The sequence below is a fragment of the Sebastes umbrosus genome, chromosome 14 (genome assembly GCF_015220745.1).
Source record: "Sebastes umbrosus isolate fSebUmb1 chromosome 14, fSebUmb1.pri, whole genome shotgun sequence".
Lineage (NCBI taxonomy): Eukaryota > Metazoa > Chordata > Actinopteri > Perciformes > Sebastidae > Sebastes > Sebastes umbrosus.
Window position 1 is genome coordinate 2988241 of NC_051282.1, and position 27598 is coordinate 3015838.

Sequence of the window (27598 nt, forward strand, 5' to 3'; positions counted from 1 at the left end):
AAAGCCGGCTGGACACTTCCAATTCTGCATCTGCTGCTGTCATTCCATCTGCTAATGTTCCAGATACGTTAAGCTGATCCTTTGCGAACTAGGCTGTTATCAACACGAGGCCTATACTTCAAAGTTTAGTTCTCCTGCTCCTCTTAAGGTAGGCATTGCTAATAATGTAAGATAGAAGGTCTGTCCTGGGGCTTCGAAGGGTCACTGAGAAATATCCGAGGGGCGCGGACGACAACACAAGCTGTCATACTTTCCTCAAACTTGCGGCCCTTACTTACTTACTTACTTTGCTATTATTGTCTAATGAGAGATGAGGACAACAATTGGACATCAAGGTTTTTTCTTTTTATTGAAATGAAAACGGCGACAAAACTATGTTTACATGCTGTAATGTAAAAAAATAATTTTTATTTTCCTCATACTGTCTGCCTGAATATACCTGTATTTACACTCTGTCTGAAACGCTCCATTTTAGTGCATTTCAACGGAATTGCGTTGCTAGGCAACAGTTTGGGTCCATGTTTACTTCCTGTCTGCTGATGTTATTTACATACACTGCAACAGGAAATAAACTGGGACACATTTAGAATGTTTACATTTAAAACTGTGTAATGGTCTAAATATTGTATATTCGTGACATCACAAATGGACGGCTTGTTTCAAACGCACATTTTCTGAATACGGGCTGTGTGTATTTCTCCATTTATTGAGCGTTTTGATAGTTACACAGTATTTATATAGCACTTAAACCTGCTTTATAATATAAAAGACATGAAAATCTCAATTTTTACAATATGGGACCTTTAATGTATCGCTACGTTGTTGCTCTCATTCTCTGTACTGTTCCAAAGGCTCACACTGTGTAGGAGTATAGGAGTAGAAGGACATTATTCAAAGCCCACTTGAGAAAATCTAGCCATGAGGAGGAGGCAGAGTATACACTTTTTAATTACGCACACACACACACAAACACACGCACACACACACACACACACACAAAATCATCAATATATTTGAGTGTTGTATATGCCTTTATTTACCTTCTGTCTTAAATGCTCTGTTTTAGCGCATTTCGACGGAATTGCGATGAAATTGCAACAGAATTACGTTGCTAGGCAACATCTTGGGTCCATGTTCACTTCCTGTCAGCTGATGACATTGACATACACTGCAACCAGGAATAAATTGGGACACATTTAGAATGTTTACGTTTAATTCTGTGTAAAGGGTCTAAATATTGTATATTTGTGACACAAATGGACAGAAATCCTGACAACTTGTTTCAAATGCAGAGTTTCTGAATACGGGCTGTGTCTATTTCCCTTGATTTGTTACCTCATTAAACATTTTCCTAACAAACAAGCAATACAGTAATAAAATTGTTTGATAAAGCGACACAGTAATTTGCAAGTCAAGGTTCTGGATTGAGCCACCCAAGTGGGGGAGTTTAAGTATCTGGGGGTCTTGTTCACAAGTGAGGGTAAAATGGAGTGGGACATGGACAGGCGGTTCGGTGTGGCGTCAAAAGTTATGCTGGCGCTGTGTCGGACCATTGCTGTGAAGAGGGAGCTGAGCTGGAGGGCAAAGCTCTCGATTTAACCAGTCCATCTACGTTCCAACTCTTACCTATGGGTGGCTCGGCTCAGCCTTAGAGACAGGGTGAGAAGCTTAGACATCTAGAGGGAGCTCAGCTCATCGAAAGGTTCCAGCTGAGGTGGATGGGCATCTGATCAGGATGCCTCCTGGGCGCCTCACTTTAGAGGTTTTCTGGGCACGTTCAACTGGTAAGAGGGCCTGGGGTAGACCCAGAACACGCTGGAGGGATTAGATCTCGTATTATATCTCTCTTTTAGTGCATGTGAGCGTGCACCACTGGCTAGCTCATGGTCGCCACTCTGCAATGCTCCCATACGGTGGTCACAGCTGCTAATGTTGCCCCGACCGACGGCGTTGTCATGGAAGCGTAGGACTCATCCTCTGGTCCCCCTCCAAAGTTAAAGGTCCCATATTATAAAAAAGTGAGATTTTCACGTTTGTTTATTATAAAGCAGGCTTAAGTCCTATATAAATACTGTGAAAGTATCGAAACGCTCTATCCACAGGGAAAAACACACAGCCCGTATTCAGAAACTCTGCATTTGAAACAAGCTGTCAGGATTACTGCCCATTTGTGATGTCACAAATATACAATATTTAGACCCTTTACACAGATTTAAACGTAAACATTCTAAATGCGTCCCAGTTTTTTTTCCTGTTGCAGTGTATGTGAATGTCATCAGCTGACAGCAAGTACACATGGACCCAAGCTGTTGCCTAGCAACGCAATTCCGTCGAAATGCACTAAAATGGAGCGTTTCAGACAGAGGGTGAATGCAGGTATATTCAAGCCGACAGTATGAGGAAAGTAAAGTTTTTTTTTTAACATTAAAGCATGTGAACATGTTCTAGTAGAAACACAAAATACAAGTATGAACCTGAAATTGAGCACGATATGAGACCTTTAATACTGTTAATTCTGTTTGTTTACACTGTTAGTTAGCACTGTTAGCCGCGAGCCTTCACCATGTTGAGAGTCGTGTGGAGGTAATAGAAATACTCTGAATTTGGTAATGAGCACCTTTAAAGCTTCAGTGGGCAAAAATTCTATAATAACCTTTCAGCATATTGTAATTCAAGTGTTCTGAGAGAAAACTAAACTTCTGCTCCTCCTCATGGCTCTGTTTTCAGGCTTTAAAAAATCGATGGGAGACTTTGGCCAATCACAGGTCATTTCAAGGAGAGCGTTCTTATTGGCTGTGCTCCAACTGGTGGGCGGTGATTGGTATTTCCTCAAGAGATCTCAACATGTGTTATGACCAGTTTCAGGCGGACCCAGATGCAGACACGGGACGCAGATGAAAATTGAACAATGAGGCTTTATTTCCAAAAAGGTGAATCGTGAATGAGCAAGGGGAATGCCGATGTTGGGGAGTAGGGCAGCGCAGGCAGGCAGGCAGGTTTGGAAGCAGGCAGGCATTAATCCTAGCCACAGAGAAATACACGTTAGTGGACGAAAAAACACGATTAAAACGTTGAACAAGAAACAACTCATAAAATGAGCGGCCGAGGCGAAGCTACCACTTGGGTTGAGTCAGCGATATGGCGGCGAGTGACTGAGGAGCCCGGGTATAAGCAGTGTGGCTGATGACCTGATTACTGCCAGCTGCGTGGTTAGACTCAGGTGGGCTGATTACATCAGTGAGCGCGGGAACCTGCAGGTGGGAGGAGAACACACACACACACACACACACACACTACCAGGCACGTCCACACAAGACAGACAGGGGAACTGGACAAAACAGGGGAAAGGGGAAAAGACACACTAGGAAGCTGGAGTTATGGCTGGGACAATAACAACATGGCTGCCGGGTCATAAACTTTCTCATTTTACAGCTAAACCGTGCACTACAAGATGATTCTGAAAACATTTGAGGAGAGAAATAAGCATTAACGTAACAGAATATTGATTCATATTTGATCACGCTGCCTAGTTTGACCGTTTGGTCGGAGTTCGCGAGTGATTGACAGCTGGCTCTCATAGACGGATAGCTGGATGACAGACTCCAGCTTAGCTCTGACTGGTTGTTTTCCTCTGGTCTGTGAAATCATGCAGATGCCGTTAGGAGCACCAGAGGACACCGGAGGACACCGGAGGACACAGAGGAACATGCAATGCAATGTTTTTTAGAATTGCAAAGAGAGGAATTTTTAATGATTCTTACTGAATCTATCTCGAGTTCTGATTATTCCATGTTCAACAAGAACTGCTATTTACAGACTCATACACCGTATGGATGAGTTACTGTGGGGTAGTTTACATTCCCTGTGCCAGAGGCATGTTGTGTTCTGCCAGCCTGTCCTGCAGACGTCTGTTTGTTCCTCCAACGTAAAAAACTTTGGCAACTGGGAAATTCTAACTTATAGATTGCAATCAAGGTTTCACAGTTAATGAAATGATTAATGGTGAAGTCCTTCTGGGATGTAAAATCCATAAATGTCTTGGTCTATTTTTACATTTGTGCAGTGGCTACAATGGTTACACTTGTTTAGGTTTTGGAGCCAACCAAGTTTGTTGGCCATTAGGATGCAGATGGCTGTGTACCAGTTTGTCTTGTACAGTAGGGCATCTTCTATAATGGTGGTTCAGGGAAGATCTGACTGGGTATATCATCACACACAATAATACCCCTATTCCTATTTATAATCCGTTTGATGCTTTCTGCTGCTGTACTGTATGTTGTGACAAATACCACCCTATCTTTTGTTTGTTTGGGAGCATTTCTTTATGGTAGCGTTCGTCTATTCAGATGTTCATCTGCTTTCTGTAGGGTAGTGTTTCTGTATCCCCGTTCCTGAAAGCGTCACACCATTTCCTTACATTTTCCACCATTTTCCAGGTCACGAATTTAGCGTACTCATTGGAACTGAACATGAGGCACTCCTAGAGTATTTATCAGATTCGTTACAAATTTGTATGGTATAACCCTCCAACTAACGGGATGCTAAATTGTGAAGAAATAGTTGATACCTCGACATGTGGAAAATATGCAATTTTAGGCACTTTACAGGTATTTAACTTTAAATACCTCCTAGAGGATTCAACAGATCCACCTCAAATTTGGTCAGCAGAATCTCAAGAACTTCACAATGCCAAATTGCAAAGCTTTTGGGTTTTCGTTGAACGGCGTTGCCGTGGCGAGGTGGGCAATTTGCATGTTTCGCCATGCCATAGGAAGCTGTGATAACTGGACTTTACAGTGTTCAATCTTCCCCAAATTTTACATGCTGGATAAGAGTCCAGGCCTGAAAACATCTACATGCCCTTATAGAGTTACAGTCATAGCGCCACCTACTGACAACAGGAAGTGGTACAAAGTTTGCAATATGTCAAATCCACAGTCAACTGGCGTACCACCAGTACCCCGGACATGTACAAGGTGGCGATGGTCCGTTCATCTCTTCTTGTAGCTTTAATTTGTAAATTACTTTTTCAATGTGTAATGAGAAATTAGTAATTTTATTGCACAGTAAAGGATAACACAGATAAAACTACAACCTCTGCCAAGCTGCCCGAGTACGATTGGAGTTATTAAAAAGAATTCCCGAAGCCGGATCATGATCTGGATCCCCACCAAAATCTAATGGATTGTTCATTGTGCCACACCCCACCCCTCCAAAAAATGTCATTCAAATCCATTACGGACTTTTGGAGTAATCCTCCTAACAGACAAACCAACAAACCAACAAACCAACAAACCAACAAACCAACGTTGGTGAAAACACATCCTTCTTCCTAGTCCTTTGGCCTTAGCGGAGGTAATGAACTGCCTCCTATCCAGTTAATAAAAATAATAATTAAAATGAACACAAAATTAAGTTGACAAATTCCCCTTCGATTGGTGACTGTAGACTGCAAAAAGAGTCGTACATTCAGTGAAACTGGCAGACAAACTGAATACACAAGGTTTTATTATTAGAGTCGGCTGTCTCTCACCTTTTTTTCATTTCCACCTTATAACAACACTCAGCTGTAAGAAAGAAACCATGTGTATGGAGGGTATGAGGTATGTGTGAGGTGCACACGTTCTCCTTTTATAAATAACTGTTTATGTGTGGGAAATGGAGTTTGCTTGGTTTTTGTGTGATACATCTTCACACACACCCCTTCAAGCATTCAGTGAATCAGTGATTGGCGAAGCAGGAGGCCATTTATGGTAATTAAACCTCAAAAGTTTCTCTGAATCCTTCAGATCTTGTTTTGTGGAAAGCTGGAGGAGGGATTATGTGTTCTAATTCCGGTGGCAATTAATTCTGGCGTTCGAATCATTCATGGTTGGGCCTGATTGAGGCATTGCAAGCCCATTTCAAAACTTATACTGTAGTTTTGCAAAAACTTCAAGGGAAATATGTCTTTGTTGCTGCCTGGTTCAAAGTGCACATCATTCATGTTTATAGTTAAATAATTAGAAGTTGCTGCAACCAAAGCAGATCATTGTTCTTAGTGCTGAAATGATTTCTTAAAGGGGGATATCATGCTCATTTTCAGGTTCATGTTTGTATTTTGGGTTTCTACTAGAGCATGTTTACATGCTTTAATGTTCAGGAAACACATTATTTTCCTCATACTGTCTGTCTGAATATATCTGTATTCGTGCTCTGTCTGAAACGCTCCGTTTTAGCGCATTTCAACAGAATGGCAACGGAATTGCGTTGCTAGGCAACAGCTTGGTCCATGTTTACATCCTGTCAGCTGATGTTACTGTATTTACATACACTGCAACAGGAAATAAACTGAGACACATTCAGTATGTGTACGTTTAAAACTGTGTAAATATTGTAGATTTGTGACATCACAAATGGCAGAAATCCTAATGGCTTGTTTCAAACGCACAGTTAATGAATACGGGCTGTGTGTATTTCTCCACGGATTGAGTGTTTTGATACTTTCACTGTATTTATATAGCACTTAAACCTGCTTTATAATATAAAAGACGTGAATCTCACTTTTTACAATATGGGACCTTTAATGTTTAGAACCATCTGCTATTAACCTACACAAATTCAAATGCACAGTGCAATGCGTGTGAAGATAGATGCCAGACTGATGTTACAACTACTAGTAAAGTTAGGTTGCTAGGATACAATGGAAGGCTGGAGAGAGTTGAAGGGGGAGTTGGTGCTGAATGTGTGTGAGGGGGGTAGGGGCACAGGATCAGATGGTACTGCCACTGAATGCTTATCAGACATCTACTGTATGAAAGAGAGAGTGTAACAGAGGGAGGTAAGGGAAGACGAGAATAGGAGAGGAAGAAGAGGCAGATAGAGAGAGAGAGGAAGAGGGAGGAGGGTTCTCCTGAGAGAGCGAAATGGAAGTATAGGTGAGAGAGGAGATAGAAGAAGAGAAAATGTGTGCATGTGTGTTTATGTGCATGCGTGTGTGTGTGTGTGTGTGAAGCTTAGGATGTGTGGAAAACACTAGGGAGCGAGGGAGGACGAGAAGTGTAGGAGGAGAGGAGATGTGAAAGCAAGAAGCAACTGTGTGAGAGAGATGAAGATGACACACTACATGGCCAAAAGTATACGAACACCTGAACGTTACACATCCATACGTGACTGTTGAACATTATATGATTCCAAACATATTAATGTGCTGCAATAGCAACCTCCAATGTCCTACTGGTTTCAGGCTTCCAACCACATTTTAGAACCTGGCTGTAAGGATTTACTCCTATTCAACCACAGGAGCATTAAAGAGGGTGAGCACTGATGTTGTAACTCTACCGCAAAAATGTTATCATTTAAATGCTGGATTACGTTTAATACCAACATTTTAAAAAGAAAGTTAGTTAGATGAGAAGATCTCATGTCCGTCCAGCAAATATGAATCCAGTGTTAAATCTGTAGGAGGAGTTTGTTAAAGTACACGACCTATAAAATGCAAAAAAATGGGCAAAATCGCACATTAAATTCAAAATGGCTGACTTCCTGTTGAGTTTTGGGCATACCTCCAAGAGGCGTTCTTGTGCGCCTCCGCATTCTACATCTGCCTGCCAAATTTCATACATGTAGGTGAAACTGGAGCGAGGGGCTCAATTTTTTCAACTTTCTAGGGGGCGCTAGCGAGCCATTTTGCAACACTCAAGCCCGTGACCCTTAAAATATCAAATTTTTCAGCGGGTCTGATAAATGTGCCACAACTTTTTGAGCATGTTAAGGTCCTCAAAAAGGCGATTCATTTGGGAGGAGAAAAATAATAATAAGAACCCTTACAGTTTCAATAGGGCCTTCGCTAGCCCGACGTTGTTGCTGCTCGGGCCTTAAATTTTTGCATTTCCTGAAGAAAATGCATGTTATTGCTACATCTGCTGCCTAGCTTCTGAAAGATTCCCAGCGAGAAGTGTTGGTGATTCACATCTGAAGATACCACCCACAATCGGTGGTAATTCAACAATGCGTTCAAGGAAATATGGTCATGTTTTAATGAATGCCCACAAAGGTGGAGCTATGGTGCCATGCTGCAATATGTCATGCACATGCTTATGGAGAAGCTCCATATGAAGTTTCATCTTACTAAAGACAAGAGAAATGTAGATGTATCGTTGCAACTGTAGCGCCCCCTGTTTGTAGAATTGTATGAGATGTGACACATTTGTGCATTATGGCTGTATGTACAACATAAACAAATTTGTTTGCAATCCAATTTAGCATTGAACAGCTATTGAACAGCAAAGTGCATCAGGCCACACCTTCAAATGTTTGGTAACCAATTACAGATTAATTAATAATTCATCCCCAACTAGAATGACACCCCTCTCCGTTCAGCTTGCGCCATCATCCATGTGTATTTTTGTTTATGTTGAGATCAGCTGTACATAGCGGAGCACCGTAAAACACTTCATTCAAACTGGACAGAAACAAAATAAAACTCACCTAAACCGTCGTCGTTACTCTTTCCAACAATCACCAAGTGTGCTTTGGTCCAACTCAACCATAATTTCACCGAGTTTCATGTGAAAAAACGCCAAATCTACAGCTGTTCCCCTACACCCCCGCTCTCTCTCTGTCTCTGAAGGAAGGAGGCAGGGTCATGCATCATCAACGCGTCATCAGCTACACTGTACATGTGTTATACCCTGTGGTTTTAATGCTCAGGCTGATCGGAATTCTTAAATTATTCCTGAATCCGGCTCATGATGCGGATCACCACCAAAATCTAATGGATTGTTCATTGTGCCACACCCCACCCCTCCAAAAAATTTAATTCAAATCCATCATGGACCTTTGGAGTAATACTGCTAACGGACAAACCAACAAACAAACCAACACTGCTGAAAACATAACCTTCTTCCTAGGCCTTTGGCCTTGGTGGACGTAATAAGAAATTGTAAGTTGTGTTTGGGGTCATCTAAATATGGTATGTACCAAGTTTGGTGAAGAATAGATGAGATATGTGCCGAAAGACACACACACACACGCACACGCTCACTGGAAGCTCACTGATCCAATTGTGTAAGTCTGTTTGATTCCATATTTATACGGAGTCTGCCGAATGTGTGGGTGTCAATTTTATGTTTGTGGTGTTATACCATATATAGTATTATATTTTTATGTATATATATATAATATAGATATATATATATCTATATTATATATATTCCTTCAGCTGTCAGACTCCACAACCCACATACACACCAAAAACTGACAATAACTGCACTATACTGTACACTGACTGTGTAAAATCAATACTACTCAGGTGTACTGTGCAATATTCATTCTCACTGTGCAATATCATTTTTCCACTTGTACAATTGTGTTAATAGTCTGGTAATAGCCAATACTGTATATATTGTTCCTATTTTTAATATTTCCCCTTGTTTATATTGTTCATATTTTGTTTCACTTTTGTTTTGCTTTTTGCACCGTCTTGTATCTTGCTTTTTGTTTTTAATGATGCTTCTTGTTTTTTGCACTATCCCCTTTTGCTGCTGTACACTGCAAATGTCCCCACTGTTGGACTAATAAAGGAATATCTTATCTTATCTTATCTTATACATTTGAGAACTACAGCGAGTAAGAATTTAAGAAGGCAATGAAAAAACTACAGCTGTTCTGTTGTCGGTTAAGGTAGGGTTTTCTATGGACATAGTGCCATATAGTGCCCTTGATTTGCGTCTTTACCACCACAGTTTGGTCTAATGTCAGAAAGTGCCTTTTAGCAATGAACACAGGTTTATTTTAAAGGTCCCATATTGTAAAAAGTCACATTTTCATGGCTTTTTTATTATAAAGCAGGTTTAAGTGCTATATAAATACTGTGAAAGTATCGAATCGCTCAATCCACAGTGAAATACACACAGCCCGTATTCAGAAACTCTGTATTTGAAACAAGCCGTCAGGATTTCTGTCCATTTGTGATGTCACAAATATACAATATTTAGACCCTTTACACAGATTTGAACGTAAACATTCAAAATGTGTCCCAGTTTATTCCTGGATGCAGTGGATGTGAATGTCATCAGCTGACAGGAAGTAAAACATGGACCCAAACTGTTGCCTAGCAACGCAATTCTGTTGCAATTTCGTCGGAATGCACTAAAACGGAGCGTTTCAGACAGAGGGTAAACACAGGTATATTCAGGCAGACAGTATGAGGAAAATAAAGGGTATTTGAACATTACAGCATGTAAACATGTTCTAGTAGAAACACAAAATACAAGTATGAACCTGAAAATGAGCATGATATGGGACCTTTAAAATAAAGACATAAATCTAGGGAAAACGTTGTTGTCAGTCATGGAAAGGCAAAATTAAATCACTGCAATATTAATCCAGCAACAGTGTCTCTCTTCCATGGCGAAGAAGGAGATTCAAGTTTTTGATGGTGACCCACTTCAGCACCAAATATTCATTAAATCCTTTAAATACAGTATTGAAAGTAACCTTGAACAATACACCAGAGGACTGCCAAGGGAACCTGTGGGAGCTGCCAACATTATGGCCTCAGACAGAGGATTCAGGAAGTCTTTGCTTCAGGAGCATTTTTTGGCAACAAGCATAGAATTGCTACAGCTTACTTGGAGAAGACTCTTTCGTGGTCATCAATGAAACCAGATGGCACAAAAGCTCTACAGGGATACGCCATCTTTCTAAGAGGATGTTGTAATGCCATGGAAGATGTTGACTACATGCATGAGCTCGACTTACCTTCTGATATTCTAGCCATCTTAATAAAGAAGTTTCCCTACTGGCTGAGGGATAAATGGAGAACAGTGGCCTATGATTTCCAGGAAAAAACACAATCAAAGAGCTGCCTTTAAAGATATGGTGGAATTCCTTGAAAGGCAAGTGAAGATTGCAACAGATCCATTGTTTGGAGACATCAAAGACACTCCAACAGTGAGCAAAGATGTAAGGAGGTCCAAGTCACAGCCTCATCCAAGAATAAGAGGAAGTATCTTTGCCACCGCTGTGACAGTTGCAGATAATAAAAGTGATAAAGGACTAAGGAAAAGGTTTGCCTCTGTGAAAAGTTGTTTGTTCTGTGGAGGTGGACATGGCTTTGGAGTTGTGTCCACAATTGGAAAAGAGGGCACCTAGTGAGACATCGTCTTCCTAAAAGAAAGTTTGTTTTGGTTGTCTGTGTAAAGGACACATCGGCAAAGACTACAGAAAGCAATTCATCTGCCACATGTGTGGTTCAAAGCATCCCAAAATGCTGCATATCCACCAGAAGAAAGAAGGAAATGGACAAAGAGCAAAGCAGCAAGAAAGGAAACAACTGAAGACAGTACTGTAGCCTCAGTTCAAACAAGTGGTCTTCCTGGGGCCAGTGAAGGGAACTGCAAATTCTCAATAGTGCCTGTACAGGTTAAGGTCAAGAAGAGGAATGCAACAGTGCACACTTTTGCATTTCTTTACCCAGGAAGCACTGTATCATTTTGCACAATGGGGCTAATGAATAAGCTTAATCTTCAGGGAAGAAAGATCAAATATTCTACTGAGAACTATGGGTCAAAGGAACGTTGTTGAAACCAACATTTTTTAAGGCCTAGAGGTCTGTGTCAAGTGTATTTCACTGGTGTGACCATGAGTAAGCTGCGACTTGGGTGTGTTTTTCTCCTGAGAGTAAGATTGTATTTCCCCGGTGACAGACTGATACTAACTTATAATACTACTGTAATAGCGCTACCATCAGCAGAATGCCTCCGCTAATTAAATCCATGCTCTACTTTATAACAGCAGTGGTTATGTCAAAACAAGAGACTAATTTTTCCGCTAAGTGTGTTCCTATTTCACCAATGTTTTTGACCGCGTTTAACCGCGACCTGAATGTGTTTTTCAGGGGCGGGTTTAGTGATTTGGGGGCCCCAAGCAAACGCAATCTTGCTTTAATTTACTTTACATTACTTAACCCGTTCTAACTGAGAATGTAGTTATTGGCAGTCGTATAAGAAGTAGGCCTACTCAAAACTTTTTGAGCGGTAGGCACATTGGGGTGTCTGAAAGCGCTCCTTGTCCACGGACTCATACTCAATCCCTGTGAACAATACTATCAGGAAAATGTCTAAATGACATAAAACATTGCATGCATGAGCTTCTGGACCGATCGGAAGATAAAGACACTAACGTTACACTCGGAAATCGGACTCGGGAAACATGCCTTGTTGGAAACCTTCATTTACCCTTCCTGGTACAATCGAATAAACAAAAAACAGAACAAAATTGGGACCAAACAACGTAGTAACAGGCTCATCACAATAGTCTGCTTGTTACTGTCAGGAGACGTACATCAGTGTCCCGGCCCAACTACCAACATTAAAACTGATGAAACACTTCAAATCGGCTATCAACAACTCCAGATAGGAGCGACAACCCACTCCTACTGAAGTGTGTTTTACGATCGGCGAGTCTAGTCGCTTTGAGGAGAGCATAATGGCCGTTTCTTTTCTCATCTAACACGGTGAATTAAGAGTTAATTTCGACCAAACCAGAGGTGGTGATTGTTGGAACAGTGAAATGAATAAAAAAGATGGTTTTCATGAGTTTTATTTTCTTTCTGTTGAGTTTGAATGAAAATATAAAATTGCTGTGTTTTACAATGTAGTCTGGTGGCTTTGAGGAGAGAATATTAATTGTATGTTTTGTATGTTGTTGTATGTTGTTCCAATTAAAGTAAAAAAATAAAAACAAAACACCAGGTTCATTTCTTCCGCAAACCCGTTAGACTGTTCCAATGTGTACTCTGCGAATGCCAGAAAGGAGTCTTGTCTAGCCTCTGCAGGACCCAATTTGGAAGCCCCGTCCTACCAAGGAAGCATCCTTGACTTTGACAAACGCCCAAATAATGGTGCACTCGCTCATTCCTAGTGTTTACAGCACTTCTCAAAGCCATAAGCCTTGAGAGGTCAGTCTGCTTGTTGGATCGTCTAACAACACCGGAAACTCCTTCTCCCGACACCTTTCTGATGTTGGAATTATGAGTGAAGCTGTATCCAATCATTTCTTTACTTTCTGAAACCAACAGTCTGACGAGCACTCAATCTGCAGCAGTTGGCCAGATGTGCGGAGTTGAGAAAGTAAAGCAGAGTTTTTATTTCTCTCTCATGTTCTCTTTTTGCTCATCACACAACTACTTTGGTCACTTCTTGTGTGTACAATCAAGTGCAACACCATGAATGCCTTAAGGAGAGACTGTATGAATGCAGTATGCTCCATTATCCCCATTTTTGTGGGATTCCACCCCGTTCTCATTCCCAGGGGTTCAAATACCAAGGCTTTTTCATCGACTGTCGGTGTGTCCGCAGCAACAGTAAACGCTCAGAGAAAGTGTGCTGGGAGCGTGGTGATGTAGTTTAAAGGGCGAAAAGACACACTCAGGGGTGGATGTGTCCCAACAAAACACAAGGCTTTCATCCAGGAGACCACTGTTCATGTCCCATGTTCATAAGGTTCATTTTCACTTTCACTTTACAAACGTAGTAGTGTTATGCCAAACCATGTAGTTCCTAAACTATAGTGGTTTTAATGTGGTATATGACGAGTTGGGATGAGAACGTGTTGGGGATTCAGTTCGTTGAGATGACAAATATGCAGTTAAAATTCATCCCAAAGGTGTTGGATGGGGTTGAGGTCAGGGCTCTGTGCAAGCTAGTCACGTTTTATAGTCATACCAAATATATGTAATAGGTATGTGGACAAGGGTGTCTGCATACATTTGGCAATAAAGTACAAAAGCCATATAGTGACAGACATACTTTCATCTACATTATTGCTCATCATTCTGCACAGTATGGTGTCAGAAGGACACAAAGTGTGAGAGAGATGCAGGAGATGAAAGACACAGACAGAGAGACAGAGAGAGAGTGAACTAACCAGAGAAGCAGCATGCTCTTAACCTCAGGGCAGAGCAGAGTGTGATATTCCCATGGCTACTATTGTGATAGACATTGAAACCAAACCAGACAGCGGGCTGCTTAACGCTCAGCATCAGACCCGCTTTAATCTGACAAAATGCAGCCCGGCCGAGAGCTTGATAGATGGATATGCAACAACCCCCCCCCCCCCCCCCCACACACACACACACACACACACACACGCACACACACACACAAGCACTCACAAACTCTTGTTCACAGTTACAGCTCTGAATCCAAAATGAGGATAAATATTTGATAAGGAATGCCTTGTGAGTTGAATTTGCAGACAAATCACGTTGCTCCCCGTGTCCGTGGAAAAAACACACCACGGTCTTTAACAGAGGATCTAGGTCAAATATAGTGTAGCTTGTTCAGGCGGCCTATGGCTGAGGGTGGACCACTCTGTTTGGCTACAGACCTTTCTGCTGAGATCCAGTGATGGAAACTAAAACTAGTGTCAGTAATTGCCTTCCGTGTTCATTCTTTTTGGATGGTTGGAACTAGTTCAAATACTCCTTTATGACACCAGTCCTATGGACGGTCGTAGTTGCTAGACTCCAGTCCACTTAGTAGAAAATGTGAAGGTTTTTGACTATGCAATTTGACATCATTTTGGACCATTATTATTACTATAAACAATGCCCAAAAAGCTTAAAGACAAAATTTGCCATAGTTAATTATTTCACAAAAAACAACATTTAGCCCAACTATATTTTAAAATATTCAATTCTAATCCTGTTCTGAATTTAAAGACAACCAGGCTGACATATTGTAAGTATATAGCTAATATGAATACTTCAATATTTGTTTATTTATCGCAAGTCATATAATCATCGCAAATTGAACAATGACATTGCACATCGCAGATTTTCCTCATATCGTGCTGTCAAATACTGTCAAATATGGGGGGAATTTGATGTGTGAAGCAAACAATATAATCCGGTAAAAGGAAGTGTAATTAAAGAAAGAATCAAACAGGAGAGGTTTATTGATCTGGGCTAAAGTAAAGTTTGGTGCCAGTCATGCTGAAGACTATAATACGTGGGACGGCTGTAGCTCAGTGGGTAGAGCGTTTCAGCCTTTAATCACAAGGTTGGCAGTTCGATCCCTGGCTCCTCCTGTCCACTTGTCAAAGTGTCCTTGAGCGAGACACTGAACGCCAAGTTGCTCCCCGGGTGCTCCAGCAGCCCTCTGCACCTGTATGTATATGACGATTGAAATAAATTTAAGTTTTTACAAGAAGCCCAAAAATCACCCTTCTCTGCACTTCTGAAGAACCTGATTATGTGGTTTTGTGTGTATGAAACATTACTGTAACTGTTCACAAGTCAAGATCTCAGTATACCTCCAGAATCAAGACTGAATGAATAAATTGGCTACAAATTTAAAGTTAAAGTGGCAGTAGGCAGTATGTTTTGGCATCATTGAGCAAAAATTCCATAATAACCTTTCAGCATATTGTAATTCAAGCGTTCTGAGAGACTTCTTCACCTCCTCATGGCTCTGTTTTCAGGCTTTAGAAAAATCTTTGACCAATCACAGGTCGTTTCTTTGGAGGGCGTTCCTATTGGCAGTGCTCCGGTCATGTGACCGGAACTTGGCGTCACAAACTTTCTCATTTTACAGCTGAACCGTGCACATACAGATGATTCTGAAAACATTTGAGGAGAGAAATAGGCATTATCGTAACAGAATATTGATTAATATTTGATCAGCGCTGCCTAGTTTGACCGTTTGGTCGGAGTTCGCGAGTGAATTGACAGCCGGCTCTCATAGACGGCAGATGGAACCCAGATCCCAGATTAGCTGTTACTGCTTGTTTTCCTCCGGTCTGTGAAATCTTGCAGATGCCCTTGGGAGCACCGGAGGACACAGACGCACATGATTTATTTTTCCTCTTGAGGCTTATTAATTATCGTTGCATGTTTTGGTATCATTAAATGCATTTATGCTACAATGGATAGTTTTAAAAAAAAATAACTTCTCTATCCACATGTCATCCTAGAACTACAGCAAAGACGATGTGCTTGGTATCCAGCCATCACACAGCGTGAATGTCCTCAGCCAAACATAAGCTGATCTTGGATGTATTATTCACTTACTGGCAGTATGAACCGGGACAACCTGACAACCCATCAACATTTCCCGAGAGTATGGAGAGCATATCCAGCCTGAGACATGTCCCAGTTTTCATTGTTTATTACAGTAGCATACCGCGCTTCAGCAATCAGCTAGTTCTGTTCCAGTGCTGGAGTCATCAGTTACATATTGTGGGTTTTCCTTTGGAAACATGCTTACAACATGTCATCTTGACATACTTTGATGTTTAAAAAACCCTTTAGTTTCCTCATACTGTCTGCCTGGATATAGCTGTATTTACCCTCTGTCTGAAACGCTCCGTTTTAGTACTTTCAATGGAATCGCAATGGAATTGCAACAGAATTGGTTGCTAGGCAACCACTTGGGTCCATGTTTACTTCCTGGCAAGCTGATGTCATTCACGTACACTACAACAGGAAATAAACTGGGACCAATTTAGAATGTTTACGTTTAAAACTGTGAAATGGTCTATATATTGTAGATTTGTGACATCACAAATGGACAGAAATCCTGACGGCTTGTTTCAAAAGCTCAGTTTCTGAATATGGACCATGTGTATTTCTCTGTGGATTAAGCGTTTCGATACTTTCACAGTATTTATAGAACTTAAACCTGCTTTATAATATAAAAGACATTACAATATGGGACCTTTAAGTAATCACTCAACGGAGTTACAAAGGACTTTCAAATGATATTTCTAATGCCCAATGGGCATCTGATATGGCGACCGTTACTTGTGGTCTCCCACAGGGGTCCTTTCTTGGACCTTTTATATTCCTCATCAGCAGCATAAATCATCACTTTATAATAAAGTAAAAAAATGTATGTAACGTCTACGTAAGTATGATATTGTTATTTTAATTGTAGTGAAAACCGGGACAATTTGTTAGCGACTGTTGAAAACCGGGACATTTTGTAGTGTTTTACAGATATTTGTCAGGACTCGGGACACGTCAGCTTGAAACCAGGACAGTCCTGGACAAACCAGGACAGTCTGGTCACCGTAAGCAGGTGGCTAGTTAGCTACCTAGCTTGCTAATTCCATCATGCTTTCATGCTTTCATGCTACAGTTACAGAACATAAAAAAGCACCACCATCGCTATTGTGAGCTGGTATCACAGGACGAGCGACTTGACAAAGCGCTGGCATTTGACGCCCTGGGAATGAAAACGGGCTGCAATAGCTGGTCATGAATATGGAAGAATATGATACATTTTTTTAACCATCATTTTGTTCTATTTAACACTACTAATGATGTGTAAACATGTTTTAATTTTGCCAATTTATCAGTTTTTGTGGGTCTTATTTGTCTTGTGCACGCAGACGAGCAATACACATTCCTGCCAATGGTTTCCTACTATTCCACTGATCTATATGTGGTGGTAATGCACTAATGCAGGCTTTGCCAATGTTTTATGATGAAGTAAACTCACTCATCACATTTGTTTGACCTCAAGCATACGCAAAGGCGAATTCACAAAGAATGGATTGCAACCACTGTCTGCCCCATCTCAAGGTCCAATTCATAAAAGATATATCGTGCTAATGTCACTACAGCGCAAACACAGCCACAACGTTTTGCAGCTTGAGTGCAATTATGGTGGCAAAGTATAAATGTTGCCTTTGTGGCACAGCAGGCAGGACAATGGAGAGAGACAAAGAAAAATGAAATGTTCAGACCACGAGCTATAAGTCCAGACCAACAAGGTCTCTCAGTGCTGTTGGTGTTTTCAAACGCACATCTTCAGACTGGCATGATTTGAAACGGAGGACAAAATAAAAAATAATCAATGTTGCCACGATCACTGGAAAGTCTGCAGGCGTGACAGCCCTACTAAATGTGCTTCAGTTCCCACCAACTCTCTGAAGACGTTAATAATTTCACTGCGTGTAGCTTATTAGCGCTGATCTCTGTGAATTGGACTGTTTTTGGCAATGAGGCTCATTTGCATAGAAAGGGGACAATTCTGCCCCAAATAATGCTTTGAGAAACACACAGTCAGTTTCTTTTTGTTTGCAAAAGCCACGCAATCCTTTTGCGAATTTGTACCCACAGTTGGTGAGAAACACACAATGTTAACATAATCTTTGTTTGCATACAAGAAGGCACCTTTAATATTTCACCCATTTTTGTATCTTTTAATTGCATTATGGATTTGAGCCCAGTTTGAAGGTGACTGACTAAAATGATGTGATTTCCTTTCAACAACAGTAGTTTGAATCATCAACTTGACCAAGTGCCTGAAATAGTATTTGAAATTAGACATTTAAATTACACTGTAGTGCTTAAGCTGCTTCCAGCTAACGTGAGCATCAATTTCACCTTGCATCACCTTTCATGACTAATTGACATCCCTCTTCAGTTACTGTTGCTACGCCTATCAAGCTTTCTGTTCCTCACACGGCACATACAGAGCAGATGTTCTCATCCTAACATAATCTGTAACCGCATAGAGCAATGTAATTAGCTAATTATACATGCCCCTTGCCTTTGGAAATGACACTAGCTTACTTCTGTATACTTAGAAAGTTAACTAGTTAGCCGGGCATGCTAACGCTGCAGCAGACAGGCGCTCTTTAATCCATCCTTACATTTATCTGCTGTGCTCTTGTATTTCTGGTTTTGACACCACCCTCCCGAGTATCTCTGGCAACAGATCCACGTACACTACTTCAACACATATGGACGAGTTCAAAGCTTGAAAGGCCTGTTGTGCCTAGTTATGGTTGTTAAGCTATGATTGGACAATTGCTGCTTAGGTGAGGAGTTTAGTGAACAGTCAATTTATGCCGGGATCAGACTACACGATATTTTGTATTTGACGATGGTCACTATGGTCAGATCTAACGATCGCAGCGCCATAAACTCTTGCAGTGTCTCGGTTGGGTGACTGGCACGACTACACGTATGACCACAAACCAATCATGACACTTCGTATACCACGATAATGCGCGAATTCAGACGTCATCGCGGAGGCGGTTGGAGCAACTGTCAATGCTCGGGTAACGGTAATTTAGCGTATTCTCGCAATTAGGAACGGGGATATGCCGGCATAGCAAGCATATCATAGCATATCTACTCACCTGGTTGATGAAGTGCTTCCGCTATTTCTCACCAACATTTGACTTTTTTGACTCTGTCATGGTACTCCCTTGACGAAAACGTCAAATAGGCAGTAGGGGGTACAGTTGTCACAACTCAATGAATTTGTCGTCGGTGTGGTTGTCCCACCCGACAGCAGCAAACTCTCCATCCCTCCTCCTTTTATCGCCATGCTTGTTTATTACCAAGTGACCTGACTGTGACTGCGTGCCGGAGAGAGCACCTGATTGGTCAACGCAAAGGAACACGTCGTTGGAGATGACACACTAGGAGTGTCGAGACGAAAAATTCCAACAGGCTAGACTTTTCCTCGGGGTGGTCGTGGGGGCGTGCCAGACGTGGCGACGGTTGTCGTGTACTATGACACACTACACGAGATAAGAGGATCGATTTTGCGCACACATTTATCGTTCCCGATCCCCTACGACGGTTGTGTCGGGCTATAATCAGGGCTGATATCGTGTAGTCTGATCCCGGCATTAGTCATCCTTATAGAATGAGGCCTGTAGTGTGAACAATTCTGATTGATTATTTTAGCTGTTGTAGTTGCAGAGGGGGAGGTCTATACCTTTTATGTTGCTGTGCAAAGTAGGGACCTGATGCCATCGGAATTCTGTCAGTCACCACATTTTAATTAAATACCTTAAAGACAACTATTGTAAAAAATAATAATAATAATAATAATAAAGTAAAAAAAAACTCATGCAAAATGAGTGACCTGTCCCTTTCCAATGTCCAGTGATATACATGTGTTCAGGTCTATAACATGTCAGGGTTGCAGTCTCTCCCTTCAGCTATATAACCTGACACATTCTCTTTGAACATCTGTATAACGTCTGTATGATGAGAGATACAAAAGCTGCTGTTTCTGAAATCAAATAGTAAGCTATTAGATTTCAGAAGCAGCAGATTTCATATCTCTCATCATACCACAGCTCAGTGTTTCCTTGTTGCCGGGGGTTCAGACCATCAATGGAAATGTAATAAGTCCTCCAGTCGATGGATGATCATTTTCATAATTGCCTCATAGGCAGGATTTGAATAAGGACGAGCAGACTAACAGAGCATACTGTGGTCTTTTTAGATTACACATCTATCCCTCTGAAAACCAGCCAAAGAAAATGATTGAGAGTCTGTACATATCCAATATATCCAGTCTCTGTGAGTTAACACAACAAATGAAAAACACAGTAGAGAGTAGACATCCGGTTACTTATGGTCTATTTCAAAACTCAAAGGGTGGTCTTCAGCCTCGCTGTTGCCGGCCCACCGGTCGTGTTTACATTGTAGATGGGTGGGGGAGGCCAGCAGACAAGTTCAGTTCAGTTGAGCTTAGCTGAGATCAGTTTAGTTAGGCTGCCTTTAGTTCACTTCGGGGTCAGACAGCAGGCCCCAGCACGGTTTGGCAGTGTGAAATAGACTTGAATGATTTCTGCTTTTATCCTCACTGCGGCGCTTGCAGCTTGACGTGGTTTTTATCTTCTACTTCAGGAGCCACTGATTCACTGAGGAAAGAGAAGAGAAGAGGAGAGGAGAGAGGGAGGAAAGGAGATAATTAGTACTGATGGGATAGCAGTGGTGGAATAAAACAGAACAAAAGGGGTGCCCGTCGGGTTTCAGAAGCTGTGAAGAGAAAGACAAAGCGAGAAACAGTGTTTGCGTGAGGAGAGGATAATGAGAGACAAAGGTATAGACGGAAAAAAAAGTAATAAAACTCTGTCCCAATTCCAAACTATTTACTAACTCGAAGCAAGTTTGTCGTGCACTCACAGTGGAAAAGTGATACAATTATGTCCAACCAGTCAGTGAGTAAATACATTTTTGAGTGTGCTGTATGCAGCCACTTTATTCCCACAAATGACAAATTTGCCTAAATTTGCCTGTAGAATCTGTACAGAATAGGACACCCTCGATACTTAGAACCTTAGTTTAGATCAGGGCGTCAGCAACCTGCGGCTCTTTAGCCCCCTCTCCATTGGCTCCCTGTACATTTTTTTAAAATGGAAATGAATAACTGTTTTTTGTTTACATTTTCATTTTTATTTATCATTGTTTGTAGGTCTATAGTACGACAGAGTATTAGGGCAAACATTGAGGAAAAAAAAATAATCTGAGATTTTGATCATAAAGTCATAACTTTACGAGAAAAAAGTCATAATATTACAACAATAAAGTCATAATATTATGAAGCAGTAATTTTATGCGTTATTTTCTTTTTTCCACGTAAACTTATGACTTTATTCTCGTAATATTATGACTTTTTTACGTTAAGTTATGACTTTATTCTCGTAATATTACGAATTTTTTTTCTCTTAAAGTTATGACTTTTTTCTCGTAATATTACGACTTTTTTCCCCGTAAAGTTATGACTTTATTTTCGTAATATTACGACTTTTTTCTCGTGAAGCTATGACTTTTTTCTCGTAATATTATGACTTTTTTCTTATAAAGTTCTGACTTTATTCTCGTAATATTACGACTTTTTCCGTTAAGTTATGACTTTATTCTCGTAATATTACGACTTTTTTTTCTCCTAAAGTTATGACTTTTTTCTCGTAATATTATGACTTTTTTCCCTGCAAAGTTATGACTTTATTTTCGTAATATTACGACTTTTTTACGTTAAGTTATGACTTTATTCTCGTAATATTGCGATTTTTTCCCCCCGTAAAGTTATGACTTTATTCTCGTAATATTATGACTTTATTCTGGAAATCTCAGATGTTTTTTCCCTCAATTTGGCCCTAATACTCCGTAGTACATTTTCACTTTGGCCCTCACTGCATTAGACTTATATTCTATATACTTAGACTATAAACTGTGTTACCTTCATCACAATGATCAATTTTTTTTTGCGGCTCCAGACAGATTTTTTTTAAAAACATTTTTGCCTAAAATGGCTCTTTTGATAGTAAAGGTAGCTGACCCCTGGTTTAGAGGAAGAACTCAGGAAGAGCAAAAGAGGAGGGATCCTCTTCCAGGACGGACATACATGCAACAGATAGACCAAAATTACAATATGGAAAATCAGGTTGACAAAATTATAGACATTTTCTAATTATCTAATTGGCATCAGCTGAACTACAACTGCATTTTGGACCTCTGGATGGTACAGTAGCTGTATGTCACCCAAATCCAGTGGTGAGGGGTATTTTCAGGCTGCCACACAGGAAATATCTGTTGTAGTAAAGTAAAGCATCTGACTAAACCATTTAAAGCTTCAGTAGGCAACAGTGTTTTGGCATCATTGGGCAAAAATTCCATAATAGCCTTTCAGCATATTGTAATTCAAGTGTTCTGAGAGAAAACTAGACTTCTGCTCCTCCTCATGGCTCTGTTTTCAGGCTTTAGAAAATCTAGCCAGTGACAGGAGACTTTGACCAATCACAGGTCATTTCAGAGAGAGAGAGCGTTCCTATTGGCTGTGCTCCGGTCATGTGAACAGTGCTTGGTATTACCATGGATGTATAAAGAGAGCTGGATACAGCGTTGGAGGTTCACTCACATGAATGGAGGAAGGGAAATAACTCTGGATTTGGCTATTAGTTCATTTTACAACTTTAAAAACTTTTTTTTTTTTTTTAAATAAGGACTATTAGAGTGTTCGTACTGGGAAGTTGATTCACCTCAAAAAAAAATTATCGGCTGAGTTACAGACGTCTCCAATGTAAGTCTATGAGAAAAAGTATTTTTGGGCCCAATGGCATCACGTGACGGACACGGAAGTTGCAGTACCGCCGTTTGACCACTACAAAATTTGGGATTTACGACCGGTGCACTTCCTGGGGGCTTGGGCATTCCCAAAGAGATCTCAACACGGCTGCCGGGTCACAAACTTTCTCATTTAACAGCTAAACCGTGCACTACAAGATGATTCTGAAAACATTTGAGGATAGAAATAGGCATTAACATAACATAATATTGATACATATTTGATCAGCGCTGCCTAGCTTGACCGTTTGGTCGGAGTTCGCGAGTGATTGACAGTCGGCTCTCATAGACGGCAGCTAGACAGCAGACCTCAAATCAGCTCTGACTGCTTGTTTTCCGGAGGACACCGGAGGACACAGAAGCACATGTTTTTTTTTTTTTCAGGTTACCTGTTTCATGTACTACTGTCACGATATAGCGACCGTTTTATAAAAATAACTTTTTTAATCATATATGCTCCAATCTCGCCTACTGCAGCTTTAAGGGTTAGGGTTAGGGTTAGTTAGTTTTTCATTTTGCACTGGCTTCAGGAGTATAAATAAAGACTTTTGAGCAGGTATTGTCACACAGGTACACAACATACTTGTATGTAGATGAACAGCTGATCAGCTGTAGTGATTAAATGCAACTTTTAACAGAAGACACAAAATGTGTTAATCAATCAAAGTCGATCGTTGAGGGCAACTTGGCGTGTCAGGGCCAAAAGCTATAACAGTGCCACTAACAATGTAACTAACAGAGAAAAACCGGAGCAAACTCGAGGGACCGGAAGAACATAGTTGAAAGTATGAGTAAGAGAAGAATGAACTGAGAGAGAGAGAGAAGAGGAGAAATTCAGAGTGAATAAGCCTGCGAAGGAGAGAGATTGAAAAGAAGTCTTTATTTGCCACCAGGGATCCTCTCACCACCACCGCTCTCCTGTATCTCCTCTCCTTCTCTCTGACTGAGAGTCTGACTGGTCGCAACGCGTGAGGCACTTCATTCCTCTGGGTGCTTCCAAAACTTTGGCTTCACATCAGTCATCATTTTTATTTCAATGTTATTTCAGCTGTTTGATCATCTGCCATCATCGCTTCCACGGAGAAGCAATGCAGCAGTGCTCGACTGCTTTGCCTGCAGGTGAGGGTTAGCAACTGAATGCAAAGACAGCCCGGGGGCTAATAAATAAGCTATTTCAGTGTTTGAAGTGTTCACAACAAAGACGGCCTCAATTAACCTGAGGCAGACAGTATGAGGGGTGAGTGTTGCACAGTCTTTGTAATGATACATCTGTGTCTGAGAAAAGATTTGCAACTCTATGCGAGTCCATGCACAGTTATAAGCAAACTGTGAACTGGGATTACCCCAGCTATTGTTTTTAGAATATGTTGTCTATGTCTGTATACTGAGCTTTTTTGCTAATGATTCAGTAGCTAACATCACTGAGAAAGTCAAGTTGCCTAATATTATTATCCTCCCAGAAAAGATGAAGGCAGCTGAAGATCCCTTTGAAATAAGCCAGTTACTAAAGCCTGATTTATCCCAGTCTGTCCAGACACATACTATATGTGTTCACCATTCGACAGACTTTATTCCTTACAAAATATGGAATGTGACGTTAATATACTGCAGACTCCTATGGTATTAATAAAGTCCACTGATTGATTGGAGCAGGTTACAGCGAGCAGAGTGTTGTAGAGGTTGTAGAGTCGTTATTGGTGACCTAAATATATAGCTAATGTACAGCTACATGATCATGTTCATTACTCTACCATGAAAGATTCATCAGTTGGCATGACTGTCTGTCTGAGTCACTCCACTCGACCATAAGATATACAGGTTGTGCAACAAAATGGCAACCACTTGTTGTGAAGGGAATGCAATGGAACGGGGGGAGGGAGAGGGAGACATCTAGTGGCTGAATGTTATCAACGTTATCAATTGTACCTTTAAGTGTAACTTAAGTTATTTTTACTTTGAGTGTTTCAATTTCATGCTTCTTTATGCTTCGACATCAGTTCAGAGGCAAATTTTGTAGACTGACTACTTTTTCTTTCACTGCATTTAAAAGCTGAACAGTTTTTGCAAGTTAGTTTGCTGGTTCAGATTGTACAGTACCTTGCACTATTTAACAAAATATACAATAGTTAAAATTGGGGTCCACACCCACTACCTACAATGTGAAAAAGGTGAGAAACTTAAAGGTCCCATATTGTAAAAAGTGAGATTTTCATGTCTTTTATATTATAAAGCTGGTTTAAGTGCTTTATAAATACTGTTAAACTATCAAAACGCTCAATATACGGAGAAATACACACAGCCTGTATTCAGAAATTGTGCGTTTGAAACAAGCTGTTAGGATTTCTGTCCATTTGTGATGTCACATATATACAATATTTAGACCATTACACGGTTTTAAACATAAACATTCTAAATGTGTCCCAGTTTATTTCCTGTTGCAGTGTATGTAAATAACATCAGTTTACAGGAAGTAAACATGGACCCAAGCTGTTTCCTAGCAATGCAATTCCATTGCAATTCCGTTGAAATGCACTAAAATGGAGCGTTTCAGACTGAGGGTAAATACAGGTATATTCAGATAGACAGTATGAGGAAAATAAAGTTTTTTTTGAATATTACAGCATGTAAACATGTTCTAGTAGAAACACAAAATACAAGTATGAACCTGAAAATGAGCACGATATGGGACCTTTAAGTATGGGGACATGGGGACATACTTGACAATGTATGTAGCCCAGTCTGGGATCCTATCATACTTACTAAAGTGGAGATAGCTGGCAGTCTTGCAGTCTAAAATATGGCCACATAAAGCTCCAGGCCCAGAATGTCTCAGAGGAAGAGCAATTGCTGGGTGCATTTATCAACTTAAAAATGTGTTTACAAGATTATTCCAGTGTCTGCTTGATAAACATGTTGTACCACTCTCATGGAAAAGATCCACAATCATTCCAGTGCCTGAAAGCAGTCGCCCCTCCTCACTTAATGACTACAGACCATCGCTCTCATCAGCATGTTATGTAAGTGCGTGGAAAGGGTTATACTGGGGGCGTCTAACATCTCCCGATGGTTAGATAGACAACCTACAATTTGCCTATAAAGCATAGAGAGGCACTGAGGATGCTACATTAACATTATTGCACATGGTCACCAAACGCATTCAGCATCCTGAGGCTTATGCCAGAATTTTATTTTATTGACTTCAGTTCGGCTTTTAACACCATCAGGACTGACATTTTATTAAATCGACTTTTTAAACTTGATATTAACGGACACTTCGCATTGTGGATCAAAGACTTCTTATTTGACCGCCCCCCAATGAGTCTCTGTACGAGGCTCCATGTCTGATGAAATCATTTTGAATATGGGGGTGCCCCAAGGTTGCGTTTTATCTCCTGTACTTTTCTCTATGTATATAAATGAAATGCAGATCTATGACAGCAACTTTGACTTTTAAAGGTCCCATATAATGCTCATTTTCAGGTTCATACTTGTATTTTGGGTTTCTACTAGAACATGTTTACATGCTTTAATGTTTAAAAAACACATTATTTTCCTCATGTCTGCTTGTCTAGCTGTCTTGAATATAGCTGTTACCCTCTGTCTGAAACACTCCGTTTTAGTACATTTCAATGGAATTGCAACAAAATTGCGTTACTAGGCAACAACTTGGGTCCATGTTTACTTCCTGTCAGCTGATGTCATTCACATACACTGCAACAGGAAATAAACTGGGACCCATTTAGAATGTTTACGTTTAAAACTGTGACATGGTCTAAATATTGTAGATTTGTGACATCACAAATGGACAGAAATCCTGACAGCTTGTTTCAAAAGCTCAGTTTCTGAATACGGGCTGTGTGTATTTCTCTGTGGATTGAGCGTTTCAATACTTTCACAGTATTTATATAGAACTTAAACCTGCTTTATAATATAAAAGCCATGAAAATGTAAATTTTTACAATATGGGACCTTTAAGTATGCAGATGACATGGCCATGGTGGGTTTAATGTTTAAAGTTTAATGTTCCTACATTAACCATATCAACAATCTATTGTAAAATGGTGTCAAGAGAGTGCCTTGCTCATAAACGCTAACAAGACTAAGGAACTCGTTGTCACCAGTAGGGGCGGGGCAACCAATGTGTCAGCCAATCACAATTGAGGGCCAAGCTGTAGAGAGGGTAGGTAGTTTTAAAGATTTAGGAATGATTTTAGATACCAACTTAAATTTTAATGAACACTCAAAGATTGTTTCTTTTAAGAAAATGAAATAGCTTTGATGTGAGCAAAGAAGTTCTGAGGATGGTTTACATCAGCCTAGTGAAAAGTATTGTTTCCTACAACATCACATGCTGGTATGGAAATCTGGGGGCTAGAAGCAGAAATAGTTAACACTGCCAGCAAGATTGTAGGGAACCCCCGGAGACAGCTGGTGGAGCTCTACAATACACAGACCAGGGGGAAAGCAACATTAATAGTTCAGGACCCTTTGCACCCTCTGTTTAATGAATATGAAAAACACCCCTCGGGACGACGGTACAGGGTACCCACAGCTAAGAGAAACATCTTTAAGAGATCTTTTATTCCATCCTCTGTCATGTTACTTAACAAATGATCTCATTAGATATTAGAGACAGCTGCTGTTTCTTTTATGATGCCTATTTAAGATACAGTATTAGGGATGCACCGATACCGATACCAGTATCGGGTATCGGGTCCGATACTGTGC

At 40.6% G+C, this 27598-nt stretch overlaps 1 protein-coding gene across 2 annotated transcripts in view; it reads right to left on the minus strand.

Moving 5' to 3' along the window:
- Positions 1-19519: 19519 nt before the first annotated feature.
- Positions 19520-27598, minus strand: part of LOC119502245 (carbonic anhydrase-related protein 10-like) — a 105911-nt gene continuing 97832 nt past the window's right edge. For both annotated transcript variants that reach the window (XM_037793109.1, XM_037793107.1), the window contains exon 9: positions 19520-20664. In XM_037793109.1, coding sequence (XP_037649037.1) covers positions 20642-20664 — 23 coding nt within the window. In that variant the 3' untranslated portion in view covers positions 19520-20641. The remainder of the gene's footprint in view (positions 20665-27598) is intronic.